Source organism: Lolium rigidum, chromosome 1, assembly GCF_022539505.1.
Source record: "Lolium rigidum isolate FL_2022 chromosome 1, APGP_CSIRO_Lrig_0.1, whole genome shotgun sequence".
NCBI classification, from domain to species: Eukaryota; Viridiplantae; Streptophyta; class Magnoliopsida; order Poales; family Poaceae; genus Lolium; species Lolium rigidum.
Genome location: NC_061508.1, coordinates 19,328,959 through 19,348,566, shown reverse-complemented (window position 1 = coordinate 19,348,566; position 19,608 = coordinate 19,328,959). Strand labels below are relative to the sequence as shown.

At 43.1% G+C, this 19,608-nt stretch overlaps 2 protein-coding genes across 2 annotated transcripts; one reads left to right on the top strand and one right to left on the bottom strand.

Annotated features, from left to right (window-relative positions):
- Positions 1–272: 272 nt before the first annotated feature.
- Positions 273–11,272, top strand: LOC124685016. The gene is made up of 16 exons (XM_047219288.1): positions 273–380; positions 452–539; positions 612–786; positions 888–993; positions 1,095–1,174; positions 1,377–1,409; positions 1,836–1,968; positions 7,332–7,443; positions 7,611–7,691; positions 8,000–8,064; positions 8,773–8,829; positions 9,307–9,378; positions 9,966–10,214; positions 10,645–10,757; positions 10,885–10,977; positions 11,125–11,272. The coding sequence occupies exons 1-16, from the start codon at positions 315–317 to the stop codon at positions 11,270–11,272; spliced, it is 1,671 nt and encodes a 556-aa protein (XP_047075244.1). The 5' UTR covers positions 273–314.
- A 1,942-nt stretch (positions 11,273–13,214) lies between these two features.
- Positions 13,215–13,940, bottom strand: LOC124668541 (dehydration-responsive element-binding protein 1C-like). The gene has a single exon (XM_047205664.1). The coding sequence runs from the start codon at positions 13,938–13,940 to the stop codon at positions 13,215–13,217; it is 726 nt and encodes a 241-aa protein (XP_047061620.1).
- Positions 13,941–19,608: the final 5,668 nt, after the last annotated feature.

Sequence of the window (19,608 nt, the reverse complement as noted above, 5' to 3'; positions counted from 1 at the left end):
CATTCCGACGGCGTCATTGAATCTCAGTTGCATCCCATATTAACTCAGCCAGGAATCCCAAACCAAATCGGGGCATATTTTAGTTACAGATTCCATATTGCAACTCAGTCATGAATCCCAAACCAAATCTAAATTATGGGGCATATTTAGTTACAATTCTACTTGCAACTAAAAAAATTTATATGCAATCCAACCTGTAACTCATGGGTGCACGAATGGCAAAGCAAATCTAGTTAAGCACAGGTTAATTCTGAGCTACCTTCTGGCGTTCGGGCGCCTGTCCCTCCATTCAGTTCCGCATTCCGTCGAACACCATGTCGTCCGCCGACGCCGCCTCGTCCGACGATGCGAAGCTCCAGTCTTTCCTGCAATGGCTTCAGGTGGCGCACTCTCCCTCCCCTGCTCTCCGTTTCCCGCGCTCTACTAAACCCTGCCCCCTCTCCCACCGTAGGCAAACGGCGCCGACCTCCGCGGCTGCACGATCCGCGCCTGCGGCCGCAAGGGCTTCGGCGTCTACTCCGCCGCCGCCGCCACCGACGGTAACCATCACTCATCTTCTTTTCTCCCCCAATCGAAGGTGCCGGCCGCTGATCAGACAGGCTGTCGTGCAGGGGTGGTGATGGTGGTGCCGCTGGACCTCGCCGTCACCCCGATGCGGGTGCTGCAGGACCCGCTCGTCGGCCCGCGGTGCCGCGCGCTCTTCGAGGAAGGCGGCGTCGATGACCGCCTCCTCGTCATGCTCTTCCTCATGGCCGAGCGGCTCCGCCCTACCTCCCTCTGGAAGCCGTACGACCATAATTCACTTCTTCTCCGCACCTCAGCATAACAGAGGTCTGAAAAGCTGAAACCAATGCTAATGTTGGAGCTTCTGCTCTTTGCATCTATAGGTACTTGGATATGCTTCCGAGCACCTTCGGGAGCTCCGTTTGGTTCGATGACGAGGAGCTTGCCGAATTGGAAGGGACGACGCTGCATCGTGCGACGGTCATGCAGGTTCATCAGTGCTAACTAAAAACTGTAGCTTTCACTTCTTTTGTGTATTTATTGAGTACATTAGAGGGTACACTGGTGACACGCTGGGGGTTTTGTTACAGAAAAGATCATTGCAAAAATTGTTCGACGATAAGGTGAAAGGCCTGGTCGAGGAGCTTCTACAGGTTGATGATTCGGGAAGGTTTGTTGTGTTTTTTTCCTCCATACCGCCATTCTTAGTAGTTATATGTTTTCTCCAAGCTTGCTGCATACATAGTTTCTTTATTATTTTATTGAATGTTTTTATTCTGTGGTTTTGTGGTATCTCGGATCACACCTAAACCTACTTTACAGACTAGCTTTCATATAGAAACCTCACAACTGTCAAATGTTCTATTTTGCAGCTCGATTGAAGTGCAGTTTGAGGACTTCCTTTGGTATGTATCACCATGGCTTGCATTTATAGTATGAGCGGAGTAGTACAGGTTTTACTTGATATCGTCCTACCAACATGACTAATCATGCTAATATGGGGAAAGTCTCAATTTGTAAATGATTTAGCCATATCAACATCAGGGTCAAATAAGGCATTTCTCATGCAAATAGGTGAACAAGTTTTGACACCGAGCATCAATTCGTCGACTAACTTCTTTTAGCAATGGTCATTTCAATGTGACATGCTTATTAGTAAGAAATGTGTAATTTGTTAAAGCAATGTTTGAACAGCCAGTCCTTCCCTCAAATATGATGGTTTAACAGCTTTCACACTACATAAATGAACATGCAGCTTAGACAATGAGGCCTTCAGGTTTATCTCCTATTATTTTATCCCCGCTTTAATCCGCAGTATGATTTTATGACAGGGCAAACTCAATTTTCTGGACTAGAGCGCTGAACATCCCATTACCTCATTCTTATGTTTTTCCGGGCTCACTTGATGAACAACAGACCAGAACTGTGGGATCTTTGGGTGATTCTGGTCTTACCACCCAACAGGTTAGTTGCAGTCTTCCTGAACAAGAACATGCTAGCAACTCTGAGTTTCTTCTTAATTATTTCTCATTCTCTTATTGTACGCGCGGATCCTGGATTCATTTCTTCTGGACAACCTTGTGGAATATACTCATACATTAATTGAACTAGTAAAAGGCACGTGCCTTGCACGTGTGTCGTTTTGTGTTCCTAAACAAACATCATAGAATAAAGATTCTAATTGACAGAAATATATTAATATAGTAGGTGATTATCTGAAGAAAGCTAGATATGTGCTATTTGAGAAATAATATTTTTGGCGCATTTGTTACAAGAACATAATGAAAATATTTGTGTTGCTCGTGTTTGGAAAATGTATAGCTATCTCAAAGTTCATTGCTTGGACTTATTATGCTAATCAGATCTTACTCGATAAGATAAACAAAATACCTTAAGAATGAATGGCGTAGATAAACAAAATACCTTAACAATGAATGGATTACAAATTACGAAATATTCAACATTTCTCTCTGATCTGATTGACAAAGCACTTTCTTCTGCAAAAAAGATGTTTCTAGGCAATGAAACTCCTGTTTTCCAACTACATGGCCTACCGATTCATTTTCTATTGCATTCCCTTTTGTAGATATCATTAGCTCCCAATATATTCCCCGAATAGGCATCATCATCTCCATGTACATACCTCGAGAGTGGTACAACACCTAGGTCGCTATTTGTTTTTTTTTTTTTTTTTTTTTTTTTTGCGAATGAAACTTGTATTACTCAAGACATCAGAGATTACAATCTGTATGGCATATGCTTTCTAAACCCTCTGGACCAGAGGCAAGCCATACCGCCGTACGAGAATTTGTTCTTGCAAACTTAGCTAGAAAATCACTACAAGAATTCTGACATCTTTTTACTTGAGTAACACAAGCCTGACGGACTTTCAATAAAGCTTTAATCTCCTCTATTACTGAAGTGTAGATTGACCGATCCACCTCTTCATTATTCAGCAAACTCAGAACTTCAGAACAATCAACCTCTATGATTAGCGGTAAATTACACCACTGCAGTGCCAACGAGAGCCCTTCCAAGACCGCATTCAGTTCTGCCCCCAAAGCATCTCTACAATTAGATAGCTCTCGACATGCGGAAAAAATTATTTCTCCATTATGATCACGCACGATCATGCCAGCCCCCGCACTACCGTCCGATGAGAAAGATCCATCTGTATTTAGTTTATACCACCCAACAGGAGGTGCTATCCATCTTTTAACCGGCTGGACAATCACTTCTTTAATTGTATGAAAATTTCTTTCCTCCACATCAAGAATGAACTTTCCTTTGCTAATATCCTCACTGGGGTGATGATTGATCTGAATCAAAGACTCCAAATAGCTAATCAAAAAGCGCCTGGAAGCATCAATTGGAGGAGGGGGTTTACCATGGACGACTTCATTACGGACATGCCAGATCCTCCAGAGTGTCATTAGCACCATACTTCTACTACCAACAGAAAGATTACACAGAAGATTAAGAAGCCAGTCCTTCCCTGTATTGTGGACAGATTCCAGAGTTGGTATCTTCCACTTTTTCGCCATATAAGCCCACAGCTGCTTCGCTAGATTGCACCGGAAGAAGGGATGGAAGTTATCTTCAGTTTCCAGACCGCACAAAGGGCATTGATCCGTTACCTCAAGCGAACGCTTCATTTTATTTTGCCAAGTTGGAAGAGAGTCAGTAGCCAGTCGCCAAGCAAAATGCTGAACTTTTGGTGGCACCTCCGCTTTCCAGACAAGATCCCATATCTTCCTAGTACCATCAGGAGCTGCACTAGAGGCCTCACCAGTTAATATCCATCCCTCGTTCATAGCGAGATCATACGCACTTTTCACCGTAAACAATCCGTGCTTCTCTGGTGCCCATGCAAGGTGGTCTGGCTGTAGTCTTGGGGATGGTCTAATTTTCATGATCTCAGCTATATCCATCGGAATGAAATATTGCAACAACACATCTCTTTTCCATTCCCCAAATTGATCGATTAGTTCAGAAACAAATCTTAGTCTGCACCTCCTCTTCGACGACACTGGTTTATAAGTTGTAGGCCTGGGAATCCATGCGTCTCTCCATATACGAATACTCTGACCATTTCCTACCCTCCATATCAGCCCTTTTTTCAATAGGTCCAACCCATACGTTATAGCTTGCCAAGTAGATGATGCATTACCACTGAACACTGTGTCCTCTAGCCTTCCGTTCGGATAATACTTGGCCTTTAAAACTCGAGCACATAGACTGTCAGGTTTGATTAACAATCTCCATGCCTGCCGAGCAAGGAGTGCTTGATTGAACAACCGAAAGTCCCGAAAACCGAGACCGCCTTGGCTCTTTGGCTTTTGGAGCTTTTCCCAAGAGCGCCAATGTGTTTTCCTTTTACCATCTTTAGCTCCCCAATAAAAATTTCTAACCAGTTTTGTTAGATCATCACAGACAGATAATGGTAGCTTGAAAACCCCCATCAAATATGTGGGTAGAGCTTGTGCCACTGATTTAATGAAGACCTCACGACCAGCCTGAGCAAGGTGACCGTCGCCCCACATAAGCAGCCTCTTAGTGAGCTGTGCTTGGAGGTTCTGAAATTTTCCTCTTGACATGCGCCCATCGGGGGTTGGTAGTCCTAGATATTTATCCTCAAACACCGAAGAAGTCACATTCAGAATTTGACGAACACCTTCCTTTTTATCCATAGGACAGGAATCACCAAACAGCAAGGAGCACTTAGAAGGGTTAATAAGTTGACCCGTCGATGAAGCATAAGTATCCAGGGTCTGTTTCACCCATGTAGCTTGTTCACTTGATGCTTTGAAAAATAGTAGTGTGTTCTAATGCTTGTAAACACAACATAAAATAGAAGAACCAATATTAGAAATAACATTGACCATTATACCTGTACATGTATGTGAATTTAATCAAAACATCATTGTAGACAATATTCTTGGTATTTTTGCATAATCAAAACATCACCATCTATTAAATAAATCGAAATTCCGAAGAAAATGATAGAAAATCTAATCCTTAGGCTAAGAACATGTGTTGGCAGCAGATAAATTTCCCTAAAAAGTAGGGGATGGTCCATGAATTAATCTAACCATCAACTAAAAAAACTCCTAGATAAAAACATAACGGAAAAGTAGGAAAAACATTGGGTGTGACTTGTGAGCGAGTTCAGAAACTGGTGGATAGTAATGTGGATCTTCCATTGCTGAATCAAAACTATGCACTCAATTATTATGGCAATAATAGTGAAACATTAATTTTCCATGACGTAATTAATAAGTAGGTTTAACCAAAAATCACTCTTTTTATCAGTGGTAAACAAAGGATTTCGTTGTTCCTGTAAAATATCTATCGGCGATGAGTATCCAAAAGATGTCGCAAATGTGAAGAATAATAATGAGCATGCGTCTTCCAAAGAGGTCACAAATTTATCTTTCCTTTTATAAAATAAATAAGAACAAATAATTATGCAGGAGACAGTTAAAAAGAATTCAAGAAATGAATCAAATCACTTTATCCCAGTACTTACTGGATTTTTTTAACCGACACCGGATCAGACCAAAAGACAAACACCTTGTGTGCAAATAAAAATAACAGGGACTACACACCGGATAACCTACTGTACTAATTCTACTTTCAGGACTAACACGAAGCATCATCTATTCATATGTGCAGCAATGTGACGTAAACAAATCATGCATGCTCATAACCATCATTAAGAGGAAAGTAATAAAGAGAGGGAGCGACTCACATGGGTTTCCAAATGTGGCGTTGGCTTCGGACACGATGAATGTGGCTTGTACAGCGCAGGGTTGCCTGTATACAGATCGTATTCGTATACATACGTATACGACGGCGAACATATGCGGACGCCTGCAGCCGGAGAGAAGGAAGAGGTGCCAATCTGTACGTAGTATGTTGCAGACAGGAGATGCATCGTAAGTGCTGAAACTTGAGCTCATTCAAGCCCTGTGAGCTGTGATCGATCTGACTACAGCAAGGTCGTCAACACGGTGCATGGGAGACGAAAATAAAGCAGTACTGTAGTAAAGTGTGAGCGGCGAGACACAGATGATTGGATTGTGATGTGATGGAGTGTATTCAGTACAAGACCGTGGGCTGTCAGTAGTAGGTCCTTTTTTTAATTGGCTGCAGCCTGTGGAACCATCGGGAAGGGGTGAGCTGCTTCCAAAAATGTGCGTGGAGCGGGAAGGAAGTAGAGGCGAATCCAGCTGACTACAACCGTTCGATCTAACCCAGCTTGGCGAAGATGAACGGTGGATACCAATGCACGCGGTGAAATCAACGGTTAAGAGTGATTCTCCATTGCCTGGCGGGAATAGAGAGTGGGATCGAAATCAAATTTCAAAACTGCTGCATTATAGTAGTAGAGACTAGTTAACTCACAAATGTTTAACCACAAAGAGAAGAAGCGAAATTACTATTCGTATCGACATCACCACCCAATGTGGTGACTGATGACTAAAATGTAACTTATGCTACTACTCATACTAGAATTACTGTTGTATCATTTACTTCGGAGGCTGTACAGGTAGTTCACCAGAGGCCGTGGCCAACAGTGTCGAGTAAGCGCCATGGTCTAGCGGTAGGAAGCAGGAGATTGGGGAATTAGAGAAGTAGATAGATTGGACCGGGAGAGCATACAGGGTAGAGAGACTTTTGTATATTGCTTGATCAGAACAATATAGTGGCCATGCTTTTATAGCATTGCCTAAGAGGCTAAGACTTGATTAACTAGTAGTACTAGGCCTCTAACTTGATGAGGACACCTATTGTACTTCCCAACTTAACATCAATTCCATATGGCTGGACTCCTCAAGCCTTGACTGCTCCTTGCTGAATCGAAGTTGGTATCTGCCTCTGATCCTGCCTTGCCGGCTGGCCGGCCGTGACTCTGTTCGTGGAACCTTACCTGAATCTTCTATCTGAACTAACTTGACGCGGCAACAATTACATTGAAATACCATATACCATACTAGTGGCAGTTATTTTTCTTCATAAAATAATTATCTTTGTAATAAGAGGCCTGTTTGGGGAATAGCAAACAACTTTAAAACAATTGGCTTAAAACGTACCATCTCCTAGAACTTACAATGCTGAAAATGAAATAATGGTTTCCGTAAATAGGTGAATAGTTAACCATATTTCGATCATTACATAAATCATGTGTGTCAATTGAGCTTGTAAAATATAATCTAACTATTTATGGACTAAATTGGCTTAGATAGGGATATCCAAGGACTAATTAGGATCTTCATCATTATCTTTGTCTACCAAACCACATAATGTTTTATGTTTATCTGCAGGAAAGCGATACCGCAGTGAAGAATACTAGGGGTGATGAGAATTCCGAATCTTGTAAAACGGAGTCAATTTGGGTTGAGGGCCTTGTACCAGGAATCGATTTCTGTAATCATAGTAAGAATCCAAACACAAAGTACATGAATAATCTAAAATTTTGTACTCAGCTGATAGAACATATTGAAGTATATCCTTATTTCAATTAGAAACACTGAAGTTTGTATTTACCAAAAATTACATGAGTTTTACTACTGAAGAAAATGAATCTTGATTGTCCAATCCAGATGTAAAGGCTCTGGCGACATGGGAAGTTGATTCTGTGGGAAATGCAACAGGAATTCCTGCTTCAATGTACCTCAGACTTGGTAATTATACCCGATACAAAATTGTATCTGATAGTTCTTTTCATTTCATCTTTTTTCCCAGCTTAACTTTGTTGTAAGATTATAATCCTGGTATGATTGTGTGTATTACTTTTTAAGGCAAACTGCTAAGTAACGCAATAAAAGTCATGTCAGTTTTAAAGCAGCATCAGGGTGTTGTATCTTACTGACTCACAGATGGTCCCAGAGATCAATTTTCAGTCTCACAGTAAATTGTGTTTTCCAATTCATACAGATTTGCAGTGTGACTGGTCTAATTTCCCCTTTATTGTTTCTTTCTCTAGCACAAGTTGATAAAAGCTCTGTTGAGACTGGGACAGAGATCTACATAAATTATGGCAACAAAGGAAATGAGGTACTTACATAATCATTAGAAAATCTTAGCCTTCGGTTCATAATAATTGCTCGATTGCCCTCAGTTCATTATAGTTGCTCGATTATCTTCGGTTTAGATACTATTTTTTACTTGTCCTATTTGTCAATTTTTTCATATTAGTGGTGTTAGTATTTGTCGCCCCTTTTTCTTCAGATTGTCTACCACAGTTTAGCTATTACAGCACCATGGTACATATTCTTTTCTAGAACTTCTCACACGGAGTTTCTTTCAAGCTGCATGCACAGTTACACATCAGAATTATCATCTTCCTGAGGCCTGATAGCCTTAATAAAAGAGAGATGCTCCAAACGTGGGAGCTACATTGCTCCATGTGTTCTGTGGACATTTTGTTTCTCCATTGGATTTATTATTTTCTACATGGATTCACAAAGCCTTTACTGATTTACATTTAATACATATATGCTAGATTAAGATTACATACTTCATACTTGCACTAGGCCTTACAGAGTACTGAGAACCGAGAAGATACTTCTCAGGCTCGGTGAATCACAATAAGTTGCTGTGCTATCATATTTGTATTGAGAAAATGTAGTATCTCATGATATACTATTTTTGTTTTGTTTAAAGTAGCATGCAGTCATTAAATATAGCAACAAAATCTTCATGATTTTTGTTTGGTTATTGGAATGGAGTTACTGATGAATTGTATTTTATGTTTACCCGCAGGAACTTCTGTATCTATATGGATTTGTAGTTGACAACAATCCAGATGATTATCTTATGGTAACCCTCGTAGTGATGTATGTGCTTAAAGTTTGTAATAATATTTGTAGGATATATATTTTGCAATTTCATTTTTTGTCAGTATATAATTACTTACATGCTAAACGTGAACATGTGATCCCATTCAAGTGGTCAACCAAATGTAAACTCATTGACATCGATTGAAACAGAAAGACCATGCTCAGTAAATAAAAGGGAAAATATGGAAGTTGTTATCCATTGAGAATTTAGAATTTAGGAGTTGATTTTTGATAAATGGTATATCCATTTCTTCATCGTCGTCTAAGTTTGATAAATGATTGATTCAAAACCTTTTTTCAAGACCTCTGATAACATACTTATGTAAGGCCTAGCTGCTTATCATCTGGTTTTGTTTTGCTTCAACTGCAGGTTCAAAACCTCTTTTCAAGACCTCTGATAGCATACTTATATAAGGCCTAGCTGCTTATTATCTGGTTTCTTTTGCTTTAACTGCAGGTTCATTATCCAATAGAGGCTCTTAGACAGGTCCAATCCGCTGACGTTAAGATGAGGCTAATTGAGATGCAGGTACTATTAAGTGTTCATCTTGCATGGTTTCTACTATGTTAGAGGAACTTACCCAACACAAAGTTTCTCTGGGATCGAGTTGAAAACAAATTGCATTTAATTAGTTATACCGCCTGCTAGAAATCCAATTTGGCTCACGCACGGGTGCATATAAACCCATTGTTTGGAAACAGATTTCGAAATGTCGAAAAAATCAGAAATAAAATTTCACATGTACATCCAGACATTCTATGTTGGCACACGAGTTTTTTGGAGAACAAAACATTTTTTTCGTGTCCAGTGTAAAGAAGACAAATTTTCATGCACCAATATGACTGTTCACAGGATATTCTTTTGTTTTTTTACACAGGCCACATAAAATGTTCATTTTCCTGAAAACTTGTGTTCATATGCACCTAGGAGCCAAAACACCCCTTGCCACCTGCGGTATTCAATATTTACCCTATTCAGAATGGCTAAAGTTATTTTCTTTCCTTATGAAATATAACTCGAGATTATGATGCTTGATCCAACAAATTCAAGTACTCTAAGAAGCTGTTGCCACATGCCACCATGGATCTCACTTTGTATGTGTTTAATGTTTGCAGAAGGCTGAATTGAGATGCCTTCTACCTACAAGTTTGCTTGATAGTGGATTTTTTGGTACCAGTACCAGTTCTGGCGAAGAAGATAACAAGAAAAACGCTAGTCATTTTTCTAGTTACAGTTGGAGTGGTCAACGCAAAGTTCCATCATATCTCCACAAGAATGTTTTCCCTCAAGAATTTTTAAGTACTCTTCGAACAATCGCAATGCAAGAACATGAGCTTGAACAGGTTGCTTCCTTGCTTGGAGAGGTTAGTGTTTTTACACACTGTATTCTGAAGTATAAACAGCCTGACTTCACTTCTAAGATTACAAACTGGATATTCTCAAAACAAAAGATACATGGTAACAAGAGAGCATGCTGTAAAGTGAGCAAAGACACACAATCAATCCTGTGTATTCTCCTTTTCTTGTAAACAACTGCTCAGGAAGCAATAAGCCCATAATGCTCTAGTTTCACATCAATTTGCTCCTTTGCTGATCTATCTAACTCATTTAGGAATTACATTTTTGTTCTTAGCACTATAATATACTACTATTTTATATTTACAATAATCAGTTTTTTTTTTTAAATGAGTGAGTCAAGGAACTTGTTAGGATGCATTGCATCTGGTCTTCAAGGATACTAAATACTGTAATTTTGAGATAAATGAGTCCCTTCTTTGAACTTGATTTTACTAGGTTGGATCTAGCGAGGATACAGAACCATCTGATGCAGAGATCCGAAGTGCCATATGGGAGGTCTGCGGTGATCATGGAGCACTAGGATTGCTTGTGGATCTTCTTAAAGTGAAGTAATACTAGGATCCCTCTTGACTCTCTTTTTTCTTCTCCTTTGTGCATTATCCGCTTATTATATTTGATAAAGCACTGTCAGGCGTGAACAGTTTGTTGATCAATCCCTTTCGTTTTTTTTGCAAGAATGGCTGAACTTGAAGAAGGCACTGGAACAGAAGCGTCTGATGGCCAACTGCTTGAGAAATTTGATTCCAATGACACTGAAGACTCCTTGAGGTATGTGTGTGTGCTACTAGATCTCTAGCAAAAACAGTACCCTGGTCTTGTATCTTGCCTGGAGCACATAGTATGTCGCCATTACACGTAACAGACCAGCACAGCCTCTTTTATTTTTTTACTGTTGCTGCTCTCCTCTTTTCGCAGCGCAAGTGCCGAGTGCAACGACAAAACAAAGTCAAGAGCAAACAGCCGGTCGTGTATAGTGTACCGAAGAGGGCAGAAGCAGCTGACGAGGGCGTTCCTCAGGGAGGCGGAACGACTTCTGGAGCTGTCTGCAGATGATCAGACCTGAGAAGCTTATCTGGTACATCTGCTTCCTTATTTCATCAGTAACGAACCTACGGAAAAGGGGGTGGCCTGTAGCATGTAGCCTGTCTGACATTGTGGTCGAATCAGGAAAGAAATGGGCGCAGAAGTGGGGAAGGCCACGCAGCAGGAGAGGCGAGGGGTGGAGCAACTGGTGGTGGCAGCGGCGATAGTTGGGAGAAGAAGATGGCTTCTTCAGATAATAACTGAAGAATAGTTCTGCATGCCGTAGTTTTGTCGAGAGTATGGTTTCCTACTAGAACAGCGTGGTCTGTTTGTTGCTTCATCTTTGCGTCTGGTTGGTCTATTGTTTTTTCCTATTGTAACACCCTCTACTAGGCTGGCAGTAACAATTGAAAACAGTTGGTTTACTTGTAAGTGTAAACAGGTCCGATAGTTACTTTCTTTGTAGTAATAAAAATCCTTTAAAAAGTTCTGTAGGATGTTAACCTTACTCATCAGGTATACCGCTCTGTAAACTAGTATACTGTAACACGTTTTGGCAGCTTGCCAAAACTAAGTTGGTGCCGTGAATGCTTTTCCATTTTGGTCTCGTGACGTTTTCTAAAGCTAGAATTAAACAAATCTTGTCGCTTTTGTTCTGGAGAATCGGTGGAGAAAACAAATACACGTGTCACATCGAGAGGGAAAGCATCGCTCCCTGGACTCCATCGCTGGCCCAAAAGCACAACAACACCTGTAAGAGTACTATCATCATATATTCGCCGTTGAGAGTGACCGAGACTTAACTCGTCTCGTTTTCTTTCTTTACACCGACGGTGACTCCGACTCAACACGATCTCGAGAGTCCAAACTGACGTATCCAATCGACGTGCAGGAGATGGATTCACCGACCGAATCCGAATCCGTCTGATTCCGTACGTCACGTGACAGTTGGCGCTCCGCTGGCCGAGCCGCCCGCGCAAACGCGTTGTCTCGTGCAAGATTATGGTCGGCGCGACTAAATAATTAACTAGCAACACTTGTGTGCGATTACTAAGAGTAGTGGTACACTCACGACTAGATCACCTGCACGTGCGTGCGCCGACTCTTCGAAGCAAGCAGACAGCACCTACCGGCCGCCACTCTACCACGTCCAGCTCAACCCCGAACCCGGTGTCAGAGTCTGGAAGATCAATTATTCTTGCAATTAAATATCACAAACTATCTCTTTTTTTCATGTACATTGTTAGTAGAAGATAAGACCTCTTCGTCGACAAATTTATACGCTATTGTTTTCGCTTCAGCCTTCAGCCCACCCGCGACTCAAACCTGCGGGCGCGAGCTCAGCCACCAAGCCGGTGCTTGGTTTTCAAACTGAACTCCTATACCCATTGATAGTGGCGGACCTAAGATTTTCATCAAATGTAGGTGTACTTTAAACCTAATTAAATTTTTATTAAAATATTCATCAAAATAGGTTGCGTCGTCGGCTGAAAGCCTAGACACGTGCTCGGGATTAGAGACGGTTGGGTCCGCCTATGCCCATCGAAATAAAATCCATCTCTCGTTCAACCATGAACTCCTGTTTTGTCCTACTCCAAGTTATGTTAGAGGTTTGATATCACAAATTTATTTAAATGCAGGTTATTTTTTGAAACGAAGCAAAAGATTTACAGTATCTACTAATTAGGAAGAAATTTTAAAAAGTGCAGTTAAAAACGGAGCTGGTCTCTTATTCCTCGATTTCACCACATGTTACAAAATTTTCTGGCAAATGAAAAAATATACGGAGTACTATAAAAACTAAAAAGAAATTTAAAAGAAAGAAAGACAGGGCGATGCATTTTGCATGCCTGTCCTCTGCTTTACGGCTACTACAGAAAATATCTCTTCTTCCCGCGCTCCAAACTAATCAAGACTCAAAACCGACCAACTCTGTTTCTGCTTCTTCGTTATCCTACACTGACGTACTGAATCACTCTCGATCAGTAGCTCCACAGCGTGACCTCGCCGGCGCCGTATCCGCTGCCGTCGTCGTCGACTCCGTCCATATGCGAGCTGCTCTGCCATTCGCCACCCGCGGCCGCGCCGGCGCCGCCCATCCCGTCGTACTCGTAGTAGTACGAATGCTGGTCCAAGTCCCCCATGTTGCCGTACATCGTGTAGTCGTTGTACTGCGCCATCGCCGCGGCCGCGTCCTGCATCCCCATCCCCATCCCCTGGTGCGTCATCGCCGGTGCCGGCGCGGACGCCTCGGCCATCGACGACGCGGAAGACGCCGACGCGTCGTGGGGGCAGGCGGCCTCGGCGAGCGCGATGGCGGCCGCGCGGATGTCCTCGGGGGTGCGGAGCGTGGCCGGGTCGATCTGGAGCAGGTCCGCGGAGTCGGCGAAGTTGAGGCAGGCCGCGCGGCCGCGCAGGGCCAGCGCGGCGACGTCGTGTGCGCGGGCCGCGGCCTCGGCGGAGGCGTAGGTGCCGAGCCAAATGCGGGACTTCTTGTTGGGCTCGCGCACCTCGCACACCCACCGCCCCGCGGGCCCGCGCCGCCGCACGCCCTTGTACACCGGGTGCCGCGTCTCCCGGAACTTGGTCCGCCCCGCCGGCCGCTTGGGCGGCGCCGACGTCACCGTCGCGTACTCCGCTCCCCCGCCGTTGAACTGGCCGACGTCGGCGGTACCGGCGCCGTAGAAGCTCACGCCGTACTGGTCCATCTTGAGCGAGCTTAAACTGGTGTTCTTGATCGGCAGTTGCTGCTGTTATGCGCGGCAATGTTGGTGTGATGATGAGTGGTGCGTGGAAATTTGGGTTGGCTGGGAGGAAGTGAGGTGAGCGAGATGTATATATAGGATTCGGCGGCGGAGGGAGAGAGCGAGGGGGCGGCGGGTGGTGGGGTGAGCTGGAAGCTGGACTTGAGGTGTTGAGGGCGCGGGGAGCAGAGCGAGACGGCTGGATGGGGAAGACGTGTTGGCGTCAGCATGATCCCCTTTTACTTCGCGCGGGATGCAATGCAATACTACTTGGGGAACGGGATGTGAAGCTGGGGTGGTGTGGTGATGCCACGTGGAGGCGGCGACATGGACGGCCTTTTCTGGTTTTGTGGGCGGCTGGAGAACGGTGCTTCTGCCCGTACCGTGTGCCAGTCTCCTGCGTCATGCTCCGGTGTTACAGTGTTTAATTTAACTTCTCTCTTTTATACTAAGTGACAAAATTATAGCAGTTCAAAAAAAGTGATAAAATTATAGAACGTGGTTTTTTTTTAGCTCGAGATATACGCAGCTCTTTGTTTATTATCGAACTTATAAAACTGTACTATTCTAAAGTTTCAAAATATATGAAAAAATCTAGACATTGAAAATATTGTGTTCTACTGACATGCAAAATTTAAACTCAAAATATACCTTACTCGGGGCTGTATAAAAATAACAAAATTTGACAGATTTTAAGGTTTTGAAATTTAGCACCGTTCGCTGACTGAGTAATCTAAGAAAAGAACAAGTCCTCGATCAACAATTGCCTAGACTACTTCATATGCATGGTAAAAGTTGTGTCGAACTTTTTTGTATTTTCCAGACACCGTAAAAGCCAAATGTAGGCATCTTCAGCGGAACGACACAAATGGATTGCCATTGTCATGTTTCGGTCCCCACGGACTTGAAAAACACGTCCTAGCTGTGCGATCCAAATAGACGCGGGGTGACGCGAATCTACCCACTCTTGGCCCAAATTGAAGCTATAAATGCGGCAGTGTAGACGCACCACGGACACTCTGTTGTCCGCGCCGAGCCCGCATATTTATGTGACTCAAAAAACAACTTAAGGATGTTCTGATTTCAGCTAGCAAAAATAACCTACATTACATAGAGATTTCAAATTAAACTACGACATATGTATCTACTTGTCTTCGTGCACCCTATGATGGATGGTTGTCATCCTCGGCCTCGGCATTGCTGGAGGGGTCGTCGAGTTGCACCTCCACCCCCGGGTGTGCCTCATACATTGCCTCCTCCGCTCGGTGCCGCTCCAAGGCGGCATATCGATGTTGGACCTTGGCCATGGTCGTGAAGGCCCCATGTTGGCCGCCTCATGGGGTCTCGCCCTCTCATTCTCCTCCTTCTAGTGCTAGCTCAACGCCTCCATATCAGCGTCCCACCGGGCTTTGTGCCTTCTGATGTCTACGGGAGCTTCTATTCTTGTAGACAGTGTTGGGCCTCCAAGAGCAGAGGTTTGTAGAACATCAGCAAGTTTCCCTTAAGTGGATCACCCAAGGTTTATCGAACTCAGGGAGGAAGAGGTCAAAGATATCCCTCTCAAGCAACCCTGCAACCACAAAGCAAGAAGTCTCTTGTGTCCTCAACACACCTAATAGGTGCACTAGTTCGGCGAAGAGATAGTGAAATACAGGTGGTATGAATAAATGCGAGCAGTAGCAACGACACCCGAAAAGTGCTTTGCTGTCCAGGACTGGTGTGTGGTTGATGGTGGTAATATTGCAGGAAGTATAGATGCGATAAAACGATGAAACAAACAGCGATAGGAGTATTTAGGAACAAGGCCTAGGGATCATACTTTCACTAGTGGACACTCTCAACATTGATCACATAACGGAATAAATAGATAGATGCTAGACTCTACACCCTCTTGTTGGATGATGAACACCACTAGCTGTGTAGGATTACACGAACCCTCAATGCCGAGTTAACAAGCTCCACAATATTCAATGTTCATATTTAAATAACCTTAGAGTGCATAACAAATCAACATAACCAAACCAAGTACTAACATAGCATGCACACTCGTCACCTTCACACTACGAAAGGAGGCATAGATCACATCAATACTATCATAGCAATAGTTAACTTCATAATCTACAAGAGATCACAATCATAGCCTACGCCAAGTACTACACGATGCACACACTCGTCACCATTACACCGTGCGGGAGGAATAAACTACTTTAATAACATCACTAGAGTAGCACACGGATAAATTGTGATACAAAACACATTGCAATCATAAAGGGATATAAATAAGCACTTCACTATGCCATTCATAACGGTGAATAAGTATTCCGTGAAATATAGCCTAAGAGACCCACACGGTGCACACACTGTCACCTTTACACACGTGGGACAAGGAGTCTCCGGAGATCACATAAGTAAAATCCACTTGACTAGCATAATGACATCTAGATTACAAGCATCATCATATGAATCTCAATCATGTAGGGCAGCTCATGAGATTATTGTATTGAAGCGCATAGGAGAGAGATTAACCACATAGCTACCGGTACAGCCCCGAGCCTCGATGGAGAACTACTCCTCCTCATGGGAGACAGCAGCGTTGATGAAGATGGCGGTGGTGTCGATGGAGGAGCCTTCCGGGGGCACTTCCCCGTCCCGGCGGCGTGCCGGAACGAGAGACTCTGTCCCCCGGATCTTGGCTTCGCGATGGCGGCGGCTGCGGAAGGTTTTCTCCGGTTTCGTCGAACGTGTCGAGGTTTTTAGGTCGGGGACCTTTATATAGGAGAAGAGGCGGAGTCGGAGGGTCGACGAGGCGACGACACACTAGGGGGCGCGGCCAAGGCCCGGGCCGCGCCACCCCGTCGTCCGGGGCCCACGGGGCCCTCCTCCGGCGGCTCTCGGGTGTTCGGAAGCTTCGTGGAAAAATAGGATGCTGGGCGTTGATTTCGTCCGATTCCGAGAATATTTCCTTACTAGGATTTACGGAACCAAAAACGACTAGAACAAAGAACTGGCCCTTCGGCATCTTGTCAATAGGTTAGTTCCGGAAAACGCATAATAATGACATAAAGTATGCATAAAACATGTAGATATCATCAATAATGTGGCATGGAACATAAGAAATTATCAATACGTCGGAGACGTATCAGCATCCCCAAACTTAGTTTCTGCTCGTCCCGAGCAGGTAAACGATAACAAGGATAATTTCTGAAGTGACATGCTACTATCATAATCTTGATCAATACTATTGTAAAGCATATGAGATGAATGAAGTGATTCAAAGCAATGGTAAAGATAATGACTAAACAACTGATCATATAGCAAAGACTTTTCATGAATAGTACTTTCAAGACAAGAATCAATAAGTCTTGCATAAGAGTTAACTCATAAAGCAATAAATCAAAGTAAAGGTATTGAAGCAACACAAAGGAAGATTAAGTTTCAGCGGTTGCTTTCAACTTATAACATGTATATCTCATGGATATTGTCAATGTAAAGTAATATAACAAGTGCAATATGCAAGTATGTAGGAATCAATGCACGAGTTCACACAAGTGTTTGCTTCTTGAGGTGGAGAGAGATATGTGAACTGACTCAACATAAAAGTAAAAGAATGGTCCTTCAAAGAGGAAAGCATCGATTGCTATATTTGTGCTAGAGCTTTTATTTTGAAAACATGAAACAATTTTGTCAACGGTAGTAATAAAGCATATGTATCATGTAAATTATATCTTACAAGTTGCAAGCCTCATGCATAGTATACTAATAGTGCCCGCACCTTGTCCTAATTAGCTTGGATTACCGGGATTATCATCGCAATACACATGTTTTAACCAAGTGTCACAAAGGGGTACCTCTATGCCGCCTGTACAAAGGTCTAAGGAGAAAGTTCGCATTTGGATTTCTCGTTTTTGATTATTCTCAACTTAGACATCCATACCGGGACAACATAGACAACAGATAATGGACTCCTCTTTAATGCATAAGCATGTAGCAACAATTAATGTTCTCATATGAGATTGAGGATATATGTCCAAAACTGAAACTTCCACCATGATTCATGGCTTTAGTTAGCGGCCCAATGTTCTTCTCTAACAATATGCATGCTCTAACCATTAAATGAGTGGTAAATCTCCCTTACTTCAGACAAGACGGACATGCATAGCAATTCACATGATATTCAACAAAGGGTAGTTGATGGCGTCCCCAGGAACATGGTTATCGCACAACAAGCAACTTAATAAGAGATAAAGTGCATAAGTACATATTCAATACCACAATAGTTTTTAAGCTATTTGTCCCATGAGCTATATATTGCAAAGGTAAAGAATGGAAATTTTAAAGGTAGCACTCAAGCAATTTACTTTGGAATGGCGCGAAATACCATGTAGTAGGTAGGTATGGTGGACACAAATGGCATAGTGGTTGGCTCAAGGATTTTGGATGCATGAGAAGTATTCCCTCTCGATACAAGGCTTAGGCTAGCAAGGCTATTTGAAACAAACACAAGGATGAACCGGTGCAGCAAAACTCACATAAAAGACATATTGTAAACATTATAAGACTCTACACCGTCTTCCTTGTTGTTCAAACTCAATACTAGAAATTATCTAGACTTTAGAGAGACCAATTATGCAAACCAAATTTTAGCAAGCTCTATGTATTTCTTCATTAATAGGTGCGAAGTATATGATGCAAGAGCTTAAACATGAGCACAACAATTGCCAAGTATCAAATTATCCAAGACATTTTATCAAGGGATTTCTATTTTCGTGCCCTCCGGTCCTTAGTTGTACTCAGTTTTCCCCAGCTTCTTAGTTTTTCCTCAGTTTTCCCCAAGCCCTTGTTTGAAACCCGCAGAAGCAGCTCAGACGGCAGGATTCCCGTTTAGTTGACCGTTCCGTCACGTGTGGGGCCGCGTCTTGTGGGGCCGAGTCGTGTGGGCCCGCGTCGCGTGGGGCTGGTAGAAAGGGCCCGCGTGGGACGGGACGAGAAGCGTTTGGTTGCACGTGAGCAGGAGCTGGGTTCGTCTCTCTCGGCCCCAAATTGGCATCCCTATTAAGTGCACCTTTTTCCCCTCTTTCTCTCTGTCCTTTTCACCAAATTAGTATAAAATCTAGAGAAGCTTGCATTTATGACTTTCTTCAATTATTTGTGCCTTTTGGCCCTCGTTGTTTGCCCAATATGGCAGCAAATCTAGTACTCCCTCTGGTTCATATGTATGTAGTTAAATCTAGAAGCAAATCTCCGGGATAATGTACGATAAATTCACGGTCATAGTAAATCAAGAAAACTAAGTACGGCCAACAAAATATAGTAGACTAGGGATAGATAATCCCTAGATAATATGGATAGATAATAGGCTGCATACACGGCAGCCAACATAGTAACGAGGTTCTTCACGAGCACCATCATACTAACATAACAACAAGGGATCCCTAGCTAACAACAAAGGGATCCCAACAACAAACTAGGAGGCAGCAGCGGCAGCGAAGACACGTCCGGGACTCCGCCTACCCCATCCGGCTCTCCCTCCACTTGTTGCTCTTGCTCCCCTTGGGAGCCTTGGGCTTGAGCGGAGGCATGCGCCCGGCGGAGATCTCCACCCGCCGCAAGCCGCGGAGGTGCATGCCGAGCG

Bases quoted from the DNA above. Each gene is read 5' to 3' on its own strand.
- LOC124685016 (XM_047219288.1), top strand. From the start codon at position 315: ATGTCGTCCGCCGACGCCGCCTCGTCCGACGATGCGAAGCTCCAGTCT. The intron at 7,692-7,999 runs GTAATTATACCC...CTCTAGCACAAG, and splicing joins TTCAATGTACCTCAGACTTG to TTGATAAAAGCTCTGTTGAG. The intron at 10,215-10,644 runs GTTAGTGTTTTT...TGATTTTACTAG, and splicing joins TTGCTTCCTTGCTTGGAGAG to GTTGGATCTAGCGAGGATAC.
- LOC124668541 (XM_047205664.1), bottom strand. From the start codon at position 13,940: ATGGACCAGTACGGCGTGAGCTTCTACGGCGCCGGTACCGCCGACGTC.